The following is a 19,012-nucleotide window of genomic DNA, read 5'->3' as shown; positions in this document are numbered from 1 at the left end:
TTTCCAATAGTTTAAAATAGTTTTATTCCACTGTTAAATAACATGTTCAATACAAATATGCCACTTGTACAAATTAAATAAAATGTCTGTGAACTGATATTTGTTTAGTTAGCTTATTAGAGGATGCGTGTGGTGCAGTGGGTTGTGCGTTGGTGTTCGGATCAGGGGACCACAGGTTCAAACCCCACTGCAGTCAGCATGCCGTTGTGTCCCTGGGCAAGAGACTTCACCCCAAATTGCTTCTGTGAGGATTGTCCACAGTATTGAGTATGTCATTCGCTTTGGATAAAAGCGTCTAACAAGTAACATGTATGTAATGTTCCCTGAAAGATTGTAAAATGTCCAAGAAGATGTCATACTTAGTATGTTTGTTAATAATTACATACAATACATGGAATTTGTGTGTGTGTGTTCCAAGTGAATCTACGGCCCCCTGGTGGCCAGTTCATAAATTATGTGGCCCCACCGCCATCCAAGTTGCCCATCCCTGGCGTTTGGATATCAACCCCCGCTGTTCCCAGAGTCCCGTCTGCGCACGCCATGGTCCGACGTTGTCAGGAAGGTCTGGGCCAGAGCTCGGCAGGTACTCCTTCGGACATCCGCTAGGATGAAGGCAGCGGCAGATCGTTCCCGCCGTGCGGCTCCCGTCTACAGACCGGGTCAGCGAGTCTGATTGTCCACTAAAGACTTGCCCTTACATGTTCATTCCAGGAAGTTGGCAGCAAGGTTCGTGGGTCCTTTCCCTATTCAGAACATTATAAACCCTGTCGCGGTGCGTCTCCGACTCCCGAGGTCTCTCAAGGTCCACCCCACGTTCTACGTCAGCAAGATCAAGCCTGTTCAGGAGAGCGCTCTGGTTCCCGCCTCCAAGGCCCCTCCACCACCCCGGATCGTCGACGGGGGCCCGGTATACAAGGACAGGGGCCCGGTATAGGACTTGGTTGTGGATGTGATTTTTTTCTCACAACAGTTATGCTTTTGCTTACAGCTAACTAATCTCCAGGAAGAGTCAGAAACAGATTGCTCTAAATCTAATTCATCGAGGTGGACCGGATCGGACAAAGACCCAGTCACAACGAGTCATCCTCCAGCAATGAAGAAGGCGACAAGGGTTCATCATGTGCAAAATCTTCAAGTGAAGAAAGTACAGAGATAATACACTGTTAAGAAACACAAGAATCCCAAAACGGATGCAAAAACTAAAAAAACTAAAGGATGACAAAAATAAATCAACTTTGGCCATCAAAACATGTACAAAAACAGAGGACAAAAAACGAGCATTGGACGAAAAACATTATTGAATCTACTCTGGTATCTCAAATGTAAAGATGGCAAGGCATTTGGAGAGAAAGCATATGGAGATGAAGGATGTTGTATATGCATTCAGTTTACCATTGGGATCAAAAGACAAAAAAGGCCTTTTGGAACAACTGCGAAATAAGGGCGACTTCAAGCACAACCAGTGGTGTAGTGGGCGTTGGACGCGGGGGTACGCCGTAGCCCCACTTATTTGGAGCATGATCTTTTTTTTAATAATCTAATAAATATAAAATATTTGCCAGTGTTATCAGTTGCAAGTGTGTATTCGTTGTAATAATGACACACACATAATACATTTCACAGTAATTATAATAAAAAATAAAAACGATTTCCTTAAAAAATGATGATTCCTCATCACGCTCGTGACCCGCGAGCTGGGGGGTGTGTCCGTGATTTGGCGGCAGCTCTTTCCCTCAAGAACGCTAACGAGAAAGCTCTACAATGGCAGGCAAACATTCTATACTTGACTTATTTTCTAAAAAGAATATCATTCACAAAAAGAAAGAGGCTAGCAGCACCAAAGCTACAAGTGAAGCTGCTACTAGTACATCATCAGAAGAGCCGCCTAAAGATTGTTGGAGCACCACCCAATCGAGTGGTGGGAAGGTTCACCTCTGCTCCACGTGTCCCTTGATGAGCTGGTTCACAAAAGAAGGAACCCAAAGCACCAGGATAAAGGTTAAACAATAATCTGTTTTAATGGTAAAAAAACAACAATACAAAATGCAGAGTACCCTGCAACAGTACAAAATACAGAGCACTCCGGGCTGAATTCTACCACCGTGTGACAATGCGTATCACGACAGCCGGTCAGAAGACAGCCCCGTGCATAAGAATATTATAATATTTATACACACAAGTGGGGAGGAGTTGTGTCGGTTGCTCCTCCTTAGGGGTCATCTTATTGGGAGATACAAAAACGATAGCCTGTCGCAGCGAATCAGCGCGAGCCAGCCGAGGCGACCCGGAAACAAGAGTCTCTTAAGTTTGAGGTAAAGCAGACACATTAGGTGCCTGGTACGAACCTCTCTGAATAACAAGTTCGTTATCTTGCGCCTCGTACGAACTGCTCCAAATAACAAGTTCGTTATCTTACATCTCGCAGCCTGCACAAACACACACACACATTCTGCATAGACTTCCTTCTCTCCGCCCCCTCCCCCATCAGTTTAATGCACATACATTTTCACATACTTCTGGCATCTTTAAAATATGTTTAACATATAGTTGTTTGTAAGTAATATCTGTAAGTTACTTTAATATCAATAATAACGAGGAAAACAGTAGAACTTTACAGCATGTTTGACGCACACTAATTTCAACATGCAGCCCTCCAGATGTTTGACATGCTGTGTCCAAATAAGGATATCCCATCTCTCACATCTCCACTACTCCTAATAGGAATGTTTCATTTATCCTATTTCCAGCTTCTTGTTATACAAACTGCTATTATTTGATACAAATTAATTAAGCACACACATATGTTTAAGCAAACTCATATCTGGATACTGGGAACACAGGTTACTTTAATCCCCCTTTTGATCTCACCTCAAGAGATCAACTTACACAAGGCATTTGAAACAAAACCACTGTCATTCTTTTCTACTGTGTCCGTCCCCTACAGATGTAGCGATTCATTTCAGATAGTTTGAAACGCGAAGGCCGTGATTGGTACGTGATCTGCCCTCGCTCAAGGGAAAACCTCCAGCTTGATATCGTTATAGATAAATGTAATTATAATGAAGCCAGCTGCAATGGATCATTGATCCACCAGGGGGTGCAGTGGGGTTCCACACTGGAGCTCATGTGAAATAAAGTGAGATACAGTATGCTGGATGTACAGCGGAACTTTGTTAAGATCCATATGTCACGGATATCATACTACTGTGCTAAATAAGAGACATGTAATCATTTACAAAACATCACCATGTTGTTATTTAACAAAATAATTTTGTTATTCGAAAAAAACGAACGGGAGGAAATGCAGCCAGGCTCTCGATTTTTAATCATCATCTTCACCACGATCATTTATGTTTATGTACGCCGAATTGACATGAAATCACTGACACATAGGAATATACTGTATTCAACTTCATTAAAACGTTATTAACGTGCCTAAACTCAGTAATTCACCAAAAATATGTATATTTTAATGGAGCTTCGTCGGTCGATCAGGATCCCAAAGTGTAGCGGAGGGATCCTCATCTGGATGAAGGGTGTTATTTTCCCCATAAGGAACAAGTCGCTGCAAATTATCCCGCTTATTACATGGCCACATTCTCAACAAAGTAACGACATGACTCCCAATATTAATTGAAATGCTTTTATGGATTTAGAAAATGTTTTTATTGATTTAAAAAATAGTTGTATGTATTGATTTAAATTGACATGCATCCGCTAAGAAAAATAGTCCGTTGTTACAGTTTTTTAAACAGTCCGAATGAAACGGCAGCTCTCAGCTGTGTATTTACACAACTAATGGCCCATCAACCACAGCTCTCTCCTCCCCTCCCCCCCTGATCTTTCTTCTCGAGCAGCTAAATTAACAGTAGGTTACTCTGAGTGACCATAGACTGTATGTGACAAGCTTACAGTTAGTGACGTAACAACACCATAAAAGCTGGTGGGTTGAAAGCAATACGGGAGGTAAAAATAACTAGAATAATTGTGATTTATTTATTGTGGCTTTTATGTTTTTAGGTATAAAATGTTATGTAATTCAGGCTTATCACCCTTCTCTAAAAGCCTTCAACAATGACAATATTCATTGTAATTTAATAAATCCTTCCAACACACATTGTAAAAAATAGCCTACTGTAAGTTAAGAAATCATTTCAATATGTACATCTTCTGATGTAACAACAATAACATTATAAATAGTAACATAGCTGAACATGGTATTGCACATTTAGCTTTGAGTGTTAATGACCTGAGATGTTTTTATTACATGAATTAAGGTGACTGAGGCTTTTTAACATACAGGGATGCAAACTCATCAGGTATGAAAAAGGTGACAAGGATCCGAGCCCCCGGCTCCCCCACCTCACGGAATGACAGAGGATTTTAGCAGTCAGAAATACTAAAGCAGCAGTGTTAATAATAACAGAAACGCCAAAGAGTCACATCTAATAGAAATATATAAAAGCATTTATTTTAAATTGTGTAGCAGTCAGTTTATAATTTTGGCAGCACTGTTGAGCATTTTGAAAATGTATTTTCGTGCCTCTGTGCAAGGCTTAAGTCTTTTTATCTTTATAGCCACATGGTGTAAAGTAACTAAGTTCATAAACTCAACAAGTACTATACTTGGGCACAATTTTGAGATACTTGTACTTTATTTAAGTATTTCAATGTTTTGCTACTTTGTTTTTCTACTCCACTACAGTTCAGAGGTACATTGTGTACTTTGACTCCACTCCATGTATTTAATACCTTTAGTTACTTCACAGATCTGGATTAATTAACTGAAATATAATCAAGTGTTAAATCAGACTTTAGTTCCACCTGGAGTAAATCCTCAAGCTACCCTGCAGTATACAAAGTCATTCAAACTAGCTGCACCTTTACCAGCTTTGAGAACACTTTCATGATCAATCATTATAAAACATATCATATCTATTATTCTGAAATGGACCAATCTGCACAATGACTACTTTTACTGTCGCTACTTTCACTATTTTTTGATGATAATACTTTTCTACTTTTACTTGAGGAACATTTTGAATGCAGGACTTTTACTGTAACAGAGTATTCCTACACTCTGGGCCTATTACTTTTACTCAAGTACAAGACCTGAGTACTTCTACTTTTACTCAAGTACAAGACCTGAGTACTTCTACTTTTACTCTAGTACAAGATTTGAGTACTTCTACTTTTACTCTAGTACAAGATCTGTGTGCTTCTACTTTTACTCAAGTACAAGATTTGAGTACTGTCGTGGATATTTTAAACTCGTCAATACTGTAAAGATGTACAATGAGAGTAATCAATAATAAACTGGTGAAAGCAGGCAGCGTTGTCTTTTAAGATCTTTATTCGAGGCGCCTCGAAGGTACATGTCTCACAGAGTATAGAGTAGTCTGCAGGAGTGCACACAGGGTATAATGTGTGTGTGTGTTTTATAGAGGACTGATGCTGTGCAGGAAGTAATAAAGATAAGACTTCGACAGAAAACTGTTATCTTACAATCCTCCCTTAGGGAGGGCCGCATTCTTCAGGTACGACCTTGGCGGGATGCTCCCTTGTGGTACAACAGGTCGAGTTGCTCCAATACAATTTCTAAGCATAATATAATCATTTGGCTTTACCATATAAAGTAACATAAGAAATTGCCACTACATTCCCCCCCTTTTGATCATATGTGATCAATCAAGAAAATAAAACAAATGACAGGATAGACTGATATAACACATCAATGAATACATTCCATCGCTGGTTTAAGTAAACACATCATAAACATATCATGGAAAGTTGCTGTTTTTGTGGAGGACAGACTCCGTATGTGGAAAGCAAAAGAATACTGAAAAGAGGGAATAGCAATTTTACACACAATTTTACAGTTCAGTGTCTGACTCTTCAGTGTCGGAATCAGTGGGGGCTGAATCTGGGTTGGTCGTAACATTGTCAATGGTTTGAGGTAGAGCGGTTTATTGTACGAATGCAGAGGAGATCATACTAGAAAAACATTTCTTCATGAGGGGAATTACACAGCATGTACAACAGAGGAGCAAGGCTAAGATGGTGAGGAGTGGCGTGACTATTCTGGCCAGCCAACCTTCCCACCCTCCCGATGTGAGCCAGGACCACCAGTCCCAGCCTACAGGGTCGTAGTCCACATCGTCAGCCTTCATGTCTGCCAGAAGTGCGTTAAGGTGTTGTATGGTGCGAGTCATGTTCTCTGATATGTCTGGAATGTATGTGCAACAAGAGTCTCCAATAACGTGACATAGGCCCCCCCTTGAGGCAAACAGGATATCCAGAGCAAATTGATGTTGCATTAGCATATTTCTAGTTGCTACCATAAACGGATTCAGCGCCTGAAAACCTTGAGTAACTGCGAAAGTGAGGTTTTCCAATCGTGTGTGTATTTTGTCTATATTATGAGCGTTATTCACGGAGCCCCACCAGGGGAACGCCCCGCTGAAACCCTTCTCGCCCTGAGATGTCATTGAAGCCCTCTTAGCCCTATGGTGGTCGGGATGTCTAAATTCTGGATAGTGGTGTGTGGTATGCATCAATGAGTCGAGAACGGTGATTGCTGGAGTCAAATCCACTAAGGTGCACGTGCCCGTCCAAAAGGGTGCTAAGACTTGATACAACTTGTTTCCGCACAGCCACACATAGTCTTGCGGAGCCCCTGCCCCAGCATCGGTAGGCCATGCTAGGAGAAGAGAGGTATGCGTGACATTAGGGAATGCTTGGGACGAATTGATTCTATCAGGAAATCCTTTTACTAGACAGTCTGTGAGATTGAATTTTTCAGCGCTGCATGTGTTTTTTATGATACGAGTGCAACCCGTGGTTGTGCCAAGGTGTAAGCCTATGCGGTTTTTCCTTTTACTAATGCAGAGACTATGGGTAAGGTTTTCTAGACGGCTGGGGTGAACGCATGCCACCGGGTCGTACAATTCGAAGGAGTTAGTCATCATCTCGGTGGAGTTTATTGCGCAGTGTGGCGTTCGCCATGTGCTCACATGGTGCTAGTGTAACTGCCATCTATTACATAGCAGATGTAGCCGTCTGCCTGCCCCAGCTTCCTAGGGTTGGGGCAAGGGAAGTAGTTACACGGGTCTAACTGCAATGTGCTATCTTCCCCTTCTCCCAGAGTAATGTTACCAATCCCTGCTTTGATAAGCCCCTTTGACCATACGGTTCTCCCGGATTTCCCAACATACCTTTTTGCTACTTTGACTTTGATTACAGGGTTGTGTACTAACCATGGATACATGAAGTATAGGATTATGGCAAACACAAAACCCATAAGGAATATGCAAAGGATCCACTCTACTAGTGTCCAGACCCTCCAACAGTTTCTGCATTGCTCACGGTTGCGTTGTCGTCTTTCCAGGTGGGCGTTAGCCAATTCTTGTCCGAGGGGCTCCATCTTCAATCACTCGCCAGCGATCAGGCGAACAGTTTATGTTGGTGTCGTCGTCTGCTTCATGGATGTGTCTCTAGTCTGACTGAGCCCGTGCCTTCATGACCATGTCAATTAAACCCCACACCATGACGGCACAGACGAGGAACCAGAGGCATATGAAAAAGCACAGCTGGCCGTCGCCCATGAGTCTTGTGTGTGGTACTAGGGTGTATGTGCTGCATGTGTGGTAATGGTGGTGACTTTGCACGTCACTTGTCGTCATCTGTTTCTACTGGACCGGCTAGACTGGGGCGGAGATGACAGCTTTGCAGTGGCTGGCGTGGACCCACGTGGCTCTCTCGGCGACCTTGACCGCTGTCTGGGTGACGAGAAGCACCTGGTAGGGACCTTGCCAACGGCTGGATCTCCAGCTCTTTCTCCGGAAGTCCTTGACCAGCACGAAGTCGCCTGGTTGGATACGGTGGAGTGGACCAGTAGCAGGGGTAGGTAGAGCTGCCGCTACCTGGCGTCTGATATCTGCTAAATTGGATGACAGGTTAACACAATATGATAACATAGCATCCTCACACAAAGTTGTGGAGGGGAGAGGACATCCTGGAGCCTTGATCCCAATCTGTGGAGGAGCTGCAAAAAGGATCTCAAACAGGCTGAGTTGACTCCGTGTTCGTTTCCGCATCCTCATGTACATCAGCACAATGGGCAGGGCTTGTGTCCAGGATAAACCTGTGTATGCGCAGCATTTTGCTAGCTTGTTTTTGATTGTACCGTTCTCTCTTTCCACCGCACCACCACTCTGTGGATGGTAAGCACAATGCTTTCTGATGTCCATGCCAAGGTATTCTCCTATCTGTGCAATGGCCTCATTAGCAAAATATGAACCATTGTCGCAAGAGATCTTGCTTGGTATCCCCCATCTAGGAATAATTTCCCTTAGTAAAGCTTTAGCCACAGCATTTGCTGTCTGTGCGTTTACCGGAAATGCTTCAACCCATTTGGACCACATGTCAACCATTACAAGACAGTGTTTCTTACCCTCGGATGGACTAAGTTCGATGAAATCCAGCATTAGGTGCTCAAATGGTCTAGTTGGGGATGGGTGTGCACCTGTTCCTGTAACCTTTACCGGTCTACCAGAATTTTGCGTAATGCAAATTAAGCATGCTTCACAATGCTTTTGAGCTGTTACTGTGAATCCCCTTGTGAACCAATGTTGATTGATAGCCTCTAACATCCCCCCTTTTGACACATGATCCAACCCATGTGTCAATTTGGCAAAATGTGAGAAAAAATGCCTCGGGAGACATGGATTGGAATTTGGACCAACCCAGATGCTGGAGGTGGGGTCAAAGGTAGCACCAGCAGTTTTCCACTGTGCTTTTTCTGTTGGTGGAGCTAACTGCTGCATGGCAGTTAGTGACGACATATTGTCAGTGATGGAGGAAACAGGGATGTTAACAAACGAGTGTGCGTGTGGTGCGAGAGGAATCAGGGCGGCTGCCTTTACAGATGAGTCAGCAGCAGCATTTCCTAATGAAACGGGGTCGGTGTTGCTGGTGTGTGCAGCACATTTACATACTGCAACCTCAGACGGGAGCAGAATGGCGTCCAATAAGCCTGCAACTAGGACATGGTTAAGCACTGGCTTACCGTCAGATTTCAGGAATTATCTACACTTCCAGATAGCCCCAAAATCGTGTACTACCCCGAAGGCATAACGTGAGTCAGTGTAGATAGTTACAGATTTGCCTTTTGCCAAAGTGCAGGCCTCAGTGAGTGCTACGAGCTCTGTTGCTTGTGCTGAGAGGTGGCATGGGAGCGGTCCGGAACAGAGGACAGCAGAATCTGAAACAACAGAGAAACCCACCCGATTAGTGCCCACAGGGTCGCGAGAGGCGGACCCATCAACATACAAAACAAGGTCAAGGTTGGTCAAGGGTACATCTTTTAAGTCAGGTCTGGGAGTACATACAATAAGAAGCTCGGCAACACAGTCGTGTTCGTCACCGTCTTCTGGGAGAGGCATAAGAGATGCTGGGTTCAGAGTGGTACAGCGTTTGACTTCAACATTAGGCATGTCTAACAGGCATGTGTGATACCTAAGATAACATGCAGCAGAGAGGTGTGATGTTCTCTGTTCACAGAGGATGAGAGAAACAGCATGTGGAACCAACAGTGTTAAAGGTGCATAACCTACAATGTCACGTGAGGAGTTGAGAGCTTTTTCAGCTGCAGCAACTGCACGAAGACATTTAGGCAGGCCAGCAGCTACAGTGTCCAGCTTGGAGGAAAAATAGGCAACAGGCCTCTGTTTTCCCCCATGATCTTGAAGGAGAACTGAGGTCATACACCCATCGCGTTCATCTACTGCCTGTGTAAAAGGCTTGGTAGGATCAGGCAGACCTAGCGTCGGCGGGGATTGGAGAGCCAGCTTCATGTTAATGAAGGCTTTGTCGGCTTCCGGCGTCCATATAAGGCGATCCGCAGGTTTCAAACCGGTGACATGCGTGATTGTACGGAGTGGCTGTTTGAGCGGAGAATAGTTAGGAATGAATGACCTGCAGTATGAACACATACCCAAAAATGACATCATCTGTCGCTTAGTGACAGGTTTTGGCAGAGCAGCCAATGATGCAATACGCTTATCTGAAAGTGTTTTTCCCTCTCCCGAAATGATGTGACCCAGAAATGTAACTGTCTTTTGCACATACTGAAGTTTAGACAAACTGGCCTTGTGGCCCTCAGCTGCGAGGTGTTGTAACAAGGAGATGGTATCAGCTTCACACTGTTCTGCTGTGGGTGCGCAAATCATGAGGTCATCAACATATTGTATGAGAGCGGTGCCTTTGGAAACTTGTAGAGAGGCCAAACTTGTACACAATGCTTGGTTGTACACAGTGGGAGATTTGCAGTAGCCTTGACACAAACGTGTGAATGTGTATGGCTTACCCTCATATTCAAATGCGAACCAAAATTGACTGTCTTTGTGTACAGGGACACTGAAAAATGCATTTGAGAGGTCTACAACAGTGAAAAAGGCTGCAGAGGCTGGAACCTGAGAGAGAATGAGATAAGGATTTGGAACGAGCGGCGCACGTGCATGTACGGCTTCATTTATAGCTCGTAAATCCTGCACAAATCTCCATTCGTCAGGAGGTTTGTCCCGGATCTTTTTAACAGGAAACACTGGAGTGCGTACCGGAGAATCATTACATGGAACAATGACCCCTTGTTTAAGCAGAGAGGTAAAAACTGTCCGGATGCCATCAACAGCTTCACGCTTTAACGGGTACTGGGGTTGGTTTGGGCGGTAGGTAGACTTTGGGGTGATAACAATAGGTTCGGCAGAACGGATTAGACCAACATCATATTTGTGAGCTGCTCAGAGTGTCGGAGGCACATCTTTTAGCGCGGCAGGAAGCTCAGAAATATGAGAGTAACCTGAAAACACAGGCTCCCCTGGGCCTGGCACAGGGTTAACAGAATCATCCCCAATCAGAGCCAGAGTACGCAGCGCGTGTACATTACAGTTGACATCGTACTTAAACACATCATGTGACCAGGGGCGGATCTAGACAAATATTCATGGGGTGGCCAGAGGGTGGCAGGAGAATTTGAGGGGTGGCATCCACTGGCAGAAGTATATTCTGATTTAATCGCAGTCATATCAATCAATGTTAACTTGGAAAGCCAAAATATTGATATTTTAACTCAATTATATTAGGTGAGATTATTGTGGCACATCAGTAAAGCCTTAAATATCAATATATAAGGTGGCACACGTAATGTAATGAATTTTAACTGAATGAGTTGGTTTAACTCTTAGACCAGCAGGGGTACCAAATATGCAGACTGCTGCAATAAATACATTAATTAACTGTCTCATCAATGTGTGTCTGTATGAATATGATAATATTAACAACCATATTATTCCTATCAGCTGTCAATCACTGTTATGATTCACATCTTCAGTGTTATTATTAAATAAACTATATTTGTTGTTAATGATGAACGTTCCTCAAGATGCTTGCTCACCCTCCTTCAAATTTGAAAGACCAGTAATTACTATCATAATTCAAAAGAATCTAAGGAACAGTTCAGCGCCCCACAACTTCATTGCAAACAGTTACAACCTTGACTTTACATCAGAAAGAACAAACATTAAAGAAATGACTAACTGCATCAGTTAGGGTTAAAAAAAACTGTGTATTCAGCTAAAACATACATCGCTGCAGTTATTATCCAGTGGAATGCCCGTACCTACTGGCCTAGTTAAATCAAAGTGGTTACTTTTTTTGGGCTGGGCAGTGAAGTTTTACACACCGTCTTATTTGACTTTCTCAGGACTTGAAACTGTTTTTTGGGGGCAGACCCCCACAAAGACGAAACATATATTTACACATGTAAGGTCATCATCTTAACAGTTTATTATTCTCATCGACTCATCCGTGAGCAGAGCATCAAGTTGGCATGCCTATAACAGCTGAATGTGGCGATTACCATCTTGATCAGCAAAACGCCACACAAATTTAAAGCTATGGTGCGTTTTGATTCAATGCTGAGTACAGTCAAACTTGACAGGCTCTTCTTTGTCATAGTAGACCGCAAACAGTTGCGGCGCCAGAGTATTTGTGTTGGGTAATCTATGGTAGGGCTAACCCATACAGTGGTGGGGCTCAAGTCAGTATTTGCAATGTAATAACATACACGCTCCCCTTGACAGTGAAACGCCACGGGTGAGGTTTATATTATTTCCCTGTCTCAATCCAAATTGAACTGTATGAAATAAAAAGGAACATTTGTCTTGTAGTAAATAAAAAGGGCGATCTGGAGCCAATCCTGCAATTTCCCCACAGGTCAAAGAGTTGAAAACCCAACCCCTGCAGGGGGGTCTGGGGGGATTCTCCCCCAGGAGATTTTTTAAAATACTAACATCAAATACACATTCTGGTGCAATCTTAAGAAGAAAAATAAAGAAATATATATTACTACACGAGGTATTTAATAAAATGAATGTCATTTGAGTTTTTTGTTACTTTATTCTGAAAGCTGAACCTGCTGCTCCTCACAGAGAGGAGAGGGAAGAGGCTGTGTGAATTACTTTACATTGTGGATAAGGGTGGATAGCCCCCATTGTTCTGTGTGTCAAAATGAAAGACAGTCCACACACCTATCAATCATCAAACCGTAGGGTCTTATAGTTGTACCGATGTATATCGAGATGTACTACAGCAAAAGTATTCTCCGTCGGGACTTCCTGCAACAACACCACGCCGTTATCGTGATTCTGATTGGCCAGAATACATTATCAAAGATGTTCTATTAAGAAGACGATCACTACGTGACAAAAGTTTTCAAAACCGTTTCTAATCTTCGGTATTTCCAGACAAGTGGCTACTGAAATCAATCTTACTAACTGCTGTCTGTGCAATTTACTCCGCGCGAGTTGGCAGACTTTATTTTGCTTACTTTAACATCATTTTTCATGGTGGGGCTAAGCCATTTATTAGTATGGCTGTAGCCTACCCCAGCCATACCCTGACCGCAAATACCTCATTCCTTCTGTCGACTTGTATCCGAAATGCTTCTCGTTTTGCGCTGTCCTCCTGTTCAAATGAAATCGCCGCCAATCATATTTCCAAGCTCGCGCCAGGGGGGGGAGGAGTTACAAAGCTCGCGTCTTGTGCTGCATTCACTTGCACTCGGACATTAGAGATTTTCTCTCATAAATGTCCGATGAGCCACAACTTTTCTTTCAAAACAAAGCTGCCAAATGGGGTGGCAGCTGGGGTGGCAAGGCATTTTTCTGAGGTGGCAGGTGCCACCCCGTGCCACCCCGTAGAACCGCCACTGCATGTGACATATATTAAATGATCTGAGGTGTGTGTGTGGCTGTCCAATCAGTAATAGACTCCCAATCTTTAACGAATGGACCCAAATCCCTCCATTTATCAGTGGGGCCCCTTGCTAGTGAAATGTGTGGGACCGCCCCTGGGATTTGATACAGCTGGTGTTGTGCGGGTGTGAGTGTGACAGAAATAGCGCTGCGCAGCGAGCTCCAATACATCGTTTTAAGCATGATTTCATCATTCACACATTCCAACAGAAACTGTTCATCATAGTATTTGCATTTATCATCAGAAACACTAGCAGTGCAATGCTACGGAGCCCCCAAGGGGACATGGGGAAGAAAAAATAAATAAAAATGTTTTGCGAGATATCGCAAAACCTTTGCGATATCTCGCAAATGTTTTGCGAGATCTCGCAAAACCCCTTTGCGAGATCTCGCAATACTTTTGCGAGATCTCGCAATACTTTATCCCGCAAAAATGTTCGTTTAGCGCAATGTACTTCCGGCCGGTTCAGTTTGGCAACCTACAGTACTCTGGGGCAGCTTGTAACAGATGAAAGAGTCATGGAGGAGGATTTGGAAAGCTTTCTTCGCTCGAGAGAGGTCCCACAAGAGGACATCATGAAAATGCAAAGTGACAAGGTGCGTAGAACATTCATTCAATTCACGGAATAAGTTACCGTAACAGCACAGAGCCTGGAAAAGTCAAACACTTTATAAGTAATATGGAGGTAGCATGGCAGTTAAAAAATCCTTCTGTAAAACGTTTAATGCTGAATTCTGAATTTGATAAGCGCCGTTTGTTTACAAGTTAAGTGTTAGGGTGCTAGGTAGCAAGCTAGTGGTTGTTGGTAATGTATTAGTTATTTTATTTTTGCAGGTTGACAAGGCAGTGCTAACCATCATGAATGATGAACAAATGGCAAAGTATATCACTTCATATGGTGACCGAGTAGCTGTCCTCTCCTTCTGTCAACAAACAAAGCGCAGCAGCACAGATAAAGAAACTCTTCTACAGACATTAAGAGATAAAATAGGAGCACGGAAAAGTAAATCAAAAACAAAAGGAGCATTGTGTGGTGCATCAGGTGTGTTTCAAAAAGAAGGTGAAGGGATGTCAAGACGAAGAAATAACGCAGCAGAAAAGACTACCAGGAAGATTGAAATTGGATGGCTTCATTTTCACAATAAGGAATACCAACAAGTGAGGACCTGCAATGGCGGGGGAACAAGACATGCATCGGTGGAAAAAACAACAACTGTTGCTCAGCTTTTGGAAATGGGAAAGAAGCTATTCTTCCCAAATGGCCACTCAACAAAAGGGCGAGTTGAAGACTTCACCTTTGATGTCTGTGATTTTAAAAGAAACCAGATCCCTTCAGATGACACTGTTGGCAGACTTTATGAACAAACTAAACTGAAGCTGCTTAGATTTTACATATCCACAAAAGAAGAAGCCCACCCAAAAGATCAATCCCCATCTGAGGTAGAAACAGTTAGAGAAGATTCCTTATCTGCAGATTCATCTGTTGCCATCACTGAGGGAGCAGACTCACATGGATCTGTTGATGCAGATGAATTGATTACAGATCTGCCAGAACATGGATATTCATCTGACAGCGACAATAGCGATCAGGTTTGTGGCAGTAGGAAATATAAAGTCACTTTAATGACAGGGACAGATGGAAAGAGATAGTGCTTGAAGATTAAACTTCAGGTAATAACTAAATAAAGAAATGATGTACATGGATTTCATAAAACAGAAAGGTTCCATTGTGTGCCATCAGTCACCACAGTTAGTCAGCAACTTTCTACATAGCTATAGTTATGGTAGGGCTATTTAGCACACGCTTTTGTCCAAGGCGTTACCAACATACTTTCACCTCTGTATGTTTCAATTTTTCCAGGACTTTGTTGTTGACATGTGTGGTCAGATGCATACATTTCTTTTTGTTGCATATTTTTTTGCTATTTCATACTTTTATTTGTAATGCTTTGAAACATATCACTTATCTTAGAGACTCTGAGGGAAGATTGAAGAATATCTAAAAGTTATTGCACAGTACCTTTATGCTTAATAGGCTAATGTGTAGTCATATGTATTTTTTTGCACACCATTTGATATTAATTGTGAAACATGTTTTTCTCCCTGCCATTATTACAAATTACTGCTGACAACAAAAGTTGTTTTTTTGTAGCATTTCCAGATACAACCAAGATCCAAAAAACAAAGATCAACCTCTGACACTGTGACAGCAGAAGGTCCAAGGCAATCACATCGCTCCCATTCAACCCCAACAGACGAGGCAGATACACTTGTATGGGATCCGGAAGATGATCTTTGGGGAGCAGGTGGTGATGAGATAGTTGTGATAAAATGGAATGACGTCACACATGAGGATGTCACTCAGGTAATGTGATCAGGAAAGTGTTTGGGTAAGGGGGTAGAAATGCAAATATATGTATTAAAACCAAACCAGTAAACACAGAAAAGATTGAGAAATGTATTGCTACTTCAATTCAATCAATTACATACTGTAGTTTTTTGTTGGATTTCAATAGTCAGTAAATTCGATTCAATTTATAGAAAAAGTCAAATGTGCATTCCTACTTTGAAAAAAATGTACCATGTCATTTTATTTTTATGGCATATGTATTCTGTTCCCCGATTATTCTTTGGACACACGAATGAAATAACCTACAGTGCTGTGAAACGCTTACTGTACTTACTGAAATGTTAGCTCACCCCCTGTATATTTAGAGCTTCATTTTGCCACAGCATATTGATTAACATTTAATAGTTTATGCTGCTTTAGAACCTTTCACATTTCAACAAACCAAACAAGACCTGATGAAAACCTGTGGAATTCCACAAAGATTTTAATTTTGCTCATAAGCTCATAACTCATGGTGGCATGCACAACTTCACAATTCTCCTTTTTTTGCGATAATTTCTATATCAAACTACCATTTGTTGTGTATAGTGGTATAGCAAAGTCATGTACAACTTGTATTAAAATAAATGGTGTTATTTAGCAAGCTGCAGTAGAAGTGGAAAGCAACAGAGTCCTTTTGACTTGTGATTGTGCAGTAGTTTTTATAAACACGTACAAGTATTTCTGGTTTTAAATAGAAGATGATGTTGAAGACTATTACGGAAATACTTTTGTAAATTACGGTCTGCAACAACGTCTAAGACTTCAAAGTGTCTGCTGTCAATTAATAACATACTTAATTCATCCTTCAGAGTGCGGAGATGAATGGAGTACCAATGCAGGATTTACTACTCCCCTTGTCCTCTGATTTTGGCCTGCCTTCGGCACATGTGTCCATACATGAGGATACAGTGCAAACAGCACAGGTAAGATGCATCACTGCAAGAAACCCTGAACACATCCTTTAAACTACCGGTCTTGTAAGATTTCACATAACTGTGGCCTGTAAAACATTTGTATACTGTCCTGAGAGCTCTGGAGGAGCTCGGTCAGGTATAAAAAAAGTAACTTTGATGATTTTTATACTGAAGTTTTCAGTGTTACCTCGGCTTTGAATTGGAGACAACAAATAGAAAGTCTGTGTTATAAACTGGAGGTGTGGTGGAGTTGGAAAGAAGGTCTTGTAAAAAATAGCTTTTGAGTTGCATTATTGGAAAAACATAGAATCCAATATTATATGGACCTTGATTCATACTCAACATTTAAACAATTAGGACATTTTGGCCTCTGCTTCATTCATTGACCAATCTTTTTGTGTGTGTTTGTATGATTCGTTCTTCTACTACAGGATTTGCTTTTAAATTCGAGCAGCCAACTATCCCCATCAACCTCAGCTGAAGGCTCAGGAAATCCAGAGAGCACGCGACGTGCATCAATTCACAGGACAAAGGTTGTTGAAGATCTTTTGGCTGTATTTATGGACAGTAGCATAATACATTTGACTCTAAAGATGGACTTTGTAAATGAAAATGCTATTGATGATAATGGAGTGTCAAGGGAGGTTTACACTGCATTCTGGGAGCAATTTCTTGAAACGTGTGAAGGGGAAGCAGAGCGAGTTCCAAGGCTGAGGCCAGATTTCTGTGAGGCTGAATGGCAAGCAGTTGGACGGATCTGGGTGAAAGGATTACTGGACCATGGTGTCATGCCAGTGAGGCTATCAAAGGCTTTCATTTTAGCCTGCATTCATGGAGTCGACTCCGTTGATGTAGACATCCTGATGACATCGTTTCTCAACTACCTCTCTCCTGTTGAGAGATCAGCTGTGGAGAAGGCTCTCCAGGGCACAATGGAGGAGAGTGATGAAGAGGACTTGCTCGACCTTTTCACAAGGATGGGTTCCCATTTCCTACCGGCAAAGAACAACATGGAGCCTGCCATCGAAACAATGGCTCATAAAGCCATTCTCCAAGAGCCAAAGTATATCGTCGATTGCTTCTTGACACCCATGTCACTTGTACAGCTGAAACTGCCTGACAAGGACAGTGTGTTGTCTCTGTATGAGAAGAAGAAAGCCACAGGCAGAAGAGTGTCCCAACTGTTTGAAACAACCAACGTGGTGCTGTCTCAGAGAGAACAGACCACTTTCAACCACCTCCAACGATATGTGAAAAATGCTGACCAAGCCAAAGCTGAAAAAATCCTGCGTTTCTGCACTGGTTCTTCTGTCATATGTGTTGACAGAATTGGGGTGTGCTTTAATGCTGAAACTGGGCTCAGCAGAAGGCCTGTTGCTCATACCTGTGGAGCTATCCTTGAAATACCGTGTACCTACAGCTCTTTCCCTGAATTTCGCACGGAGTTTGACAATATCCTGTCCAGCAACTACTTTGAAATGGATATCCTTTGAACTTGAGAGCAGTCATTATCAGGCCTGATAGTAACAGTTTGGAATATTATTTTGATTTGATATTTTTGTGTTTTTTTTTTCATTGAAACAACTGATGCACTGAACCGTGTAATGAGCAGTCTGCAATTCTATTTTCTGCTTTAACAAGGATATTACTTTTTTTTTAATATGCTTTGAGAATGACTGCAGTTTTCATTTTTGTCAGTTTGATCGTAACCCAGTTTAGAGGCTGAGATTAAGTGTGTTTTTTTTGCAGCTAAGAAAGCTAAACGGTGTTGTCCGTCACTGGTCGAATTGTTAATTGTTGATGTTATGGTGTTAAAGAGTCAGTCCTTTTTGATAACTCTCAGAAAAAAAATGTTTGAAATTTAATGTGGAAATAGTTGTTAGATCCTGTTTACAAAAAGGTGATGTTGAAAGTGTGAAATGTGGCCTGAAAAGACTACCCTCTAATTACAAGCCCTCAGAATGTATAAATAATATTACCAACATATCACTTTCATTTACTGCCATCTTAACATGGCACCGAATTATAACTCAATGCTATTTTCTTTAGAAACAGAAATCGTGTGTATGTAGATGTGCATATGAAGTGACGTATACATAATGTGCAATGTTTTATTTTTTTATTTCTCAATTGGTCTTAATAAATTGACAAACCAAACTGATTAGGCACATTTTAAATTGAATCAGGGTTGCAAGCCAGGATTTCACACTAGATAAAAATACAAAATTATTATTAATATTTCCACACTGTTAAAAGATCAGCTTGTGCTGTTATTTTCTACCCCTTTCTGACATTAAAGTGCCTGTCAACACAGGCATCACTGTGTTTTCTGTTAATTACATGTAACTTGATGTTCGTACTACTTGGTTCTAGCATTACTAAAGTCCTATAC

General features: G+C 42.0%; 1 protein-coding gene across 3 annotated transcripts; it reads left to right on the top strand.

Moving 5' to 3' along the window:
• Window positions 1-5,258: 5,258 nt before the first annotated feature.
• On the top strand, window positions 5,259-18,945 carry LOC307024963 (uncharacterized protein). Of its 3 annotated transcripts, XM_079659493.1 has the most exons (5): window positions 5,259-13,910; window positions 14,149-14,904; window positions 15,467-15,679; window positions 16,516-16,629; window positions 17,052-18,945. In XM_079659493.1, exons 1-5 carry the CDS (start codon window positions 13,623-13,625, stop codon window positions 18,111-18,113), a joined length of 2,433 nt encoding a protein of 810 aa, XP_079515619.1. In that variant the 5' UTR covers window positions 5,259-13,622; the 3' UTR covers window positions 18,114-18,945. The 3 variants fall into 3 exon arrangements, with proteins under 3 accessions (XP_079515619.1, XP_079515621.1, XP_079515620.1); XM_079659495.1 differs by lacking the exon at window positions 14,149-14,904; XM_079659494.1 differs by having other exon boundaries at window positions 5,259-14,904.
• Window positions 18,946-19,012: the final 67 nt, after the last annotated feature.

This window comes from Notothenia rossii (assembly GCF_949606895.1).
Source record: "Notothenia rossii genome assembly, chromosome: 11".
Lineage (NCBI taxonomy): Eukaryota > Metazoa > Chordata > Actinopteri > Perciformes > Nototheniidae > Notothenia > Notothenia rossii.
Note: the sequence above shows the minus strand (reverse complement) of the source record. Positions and strands in the feature narration are given on the sequence as shown.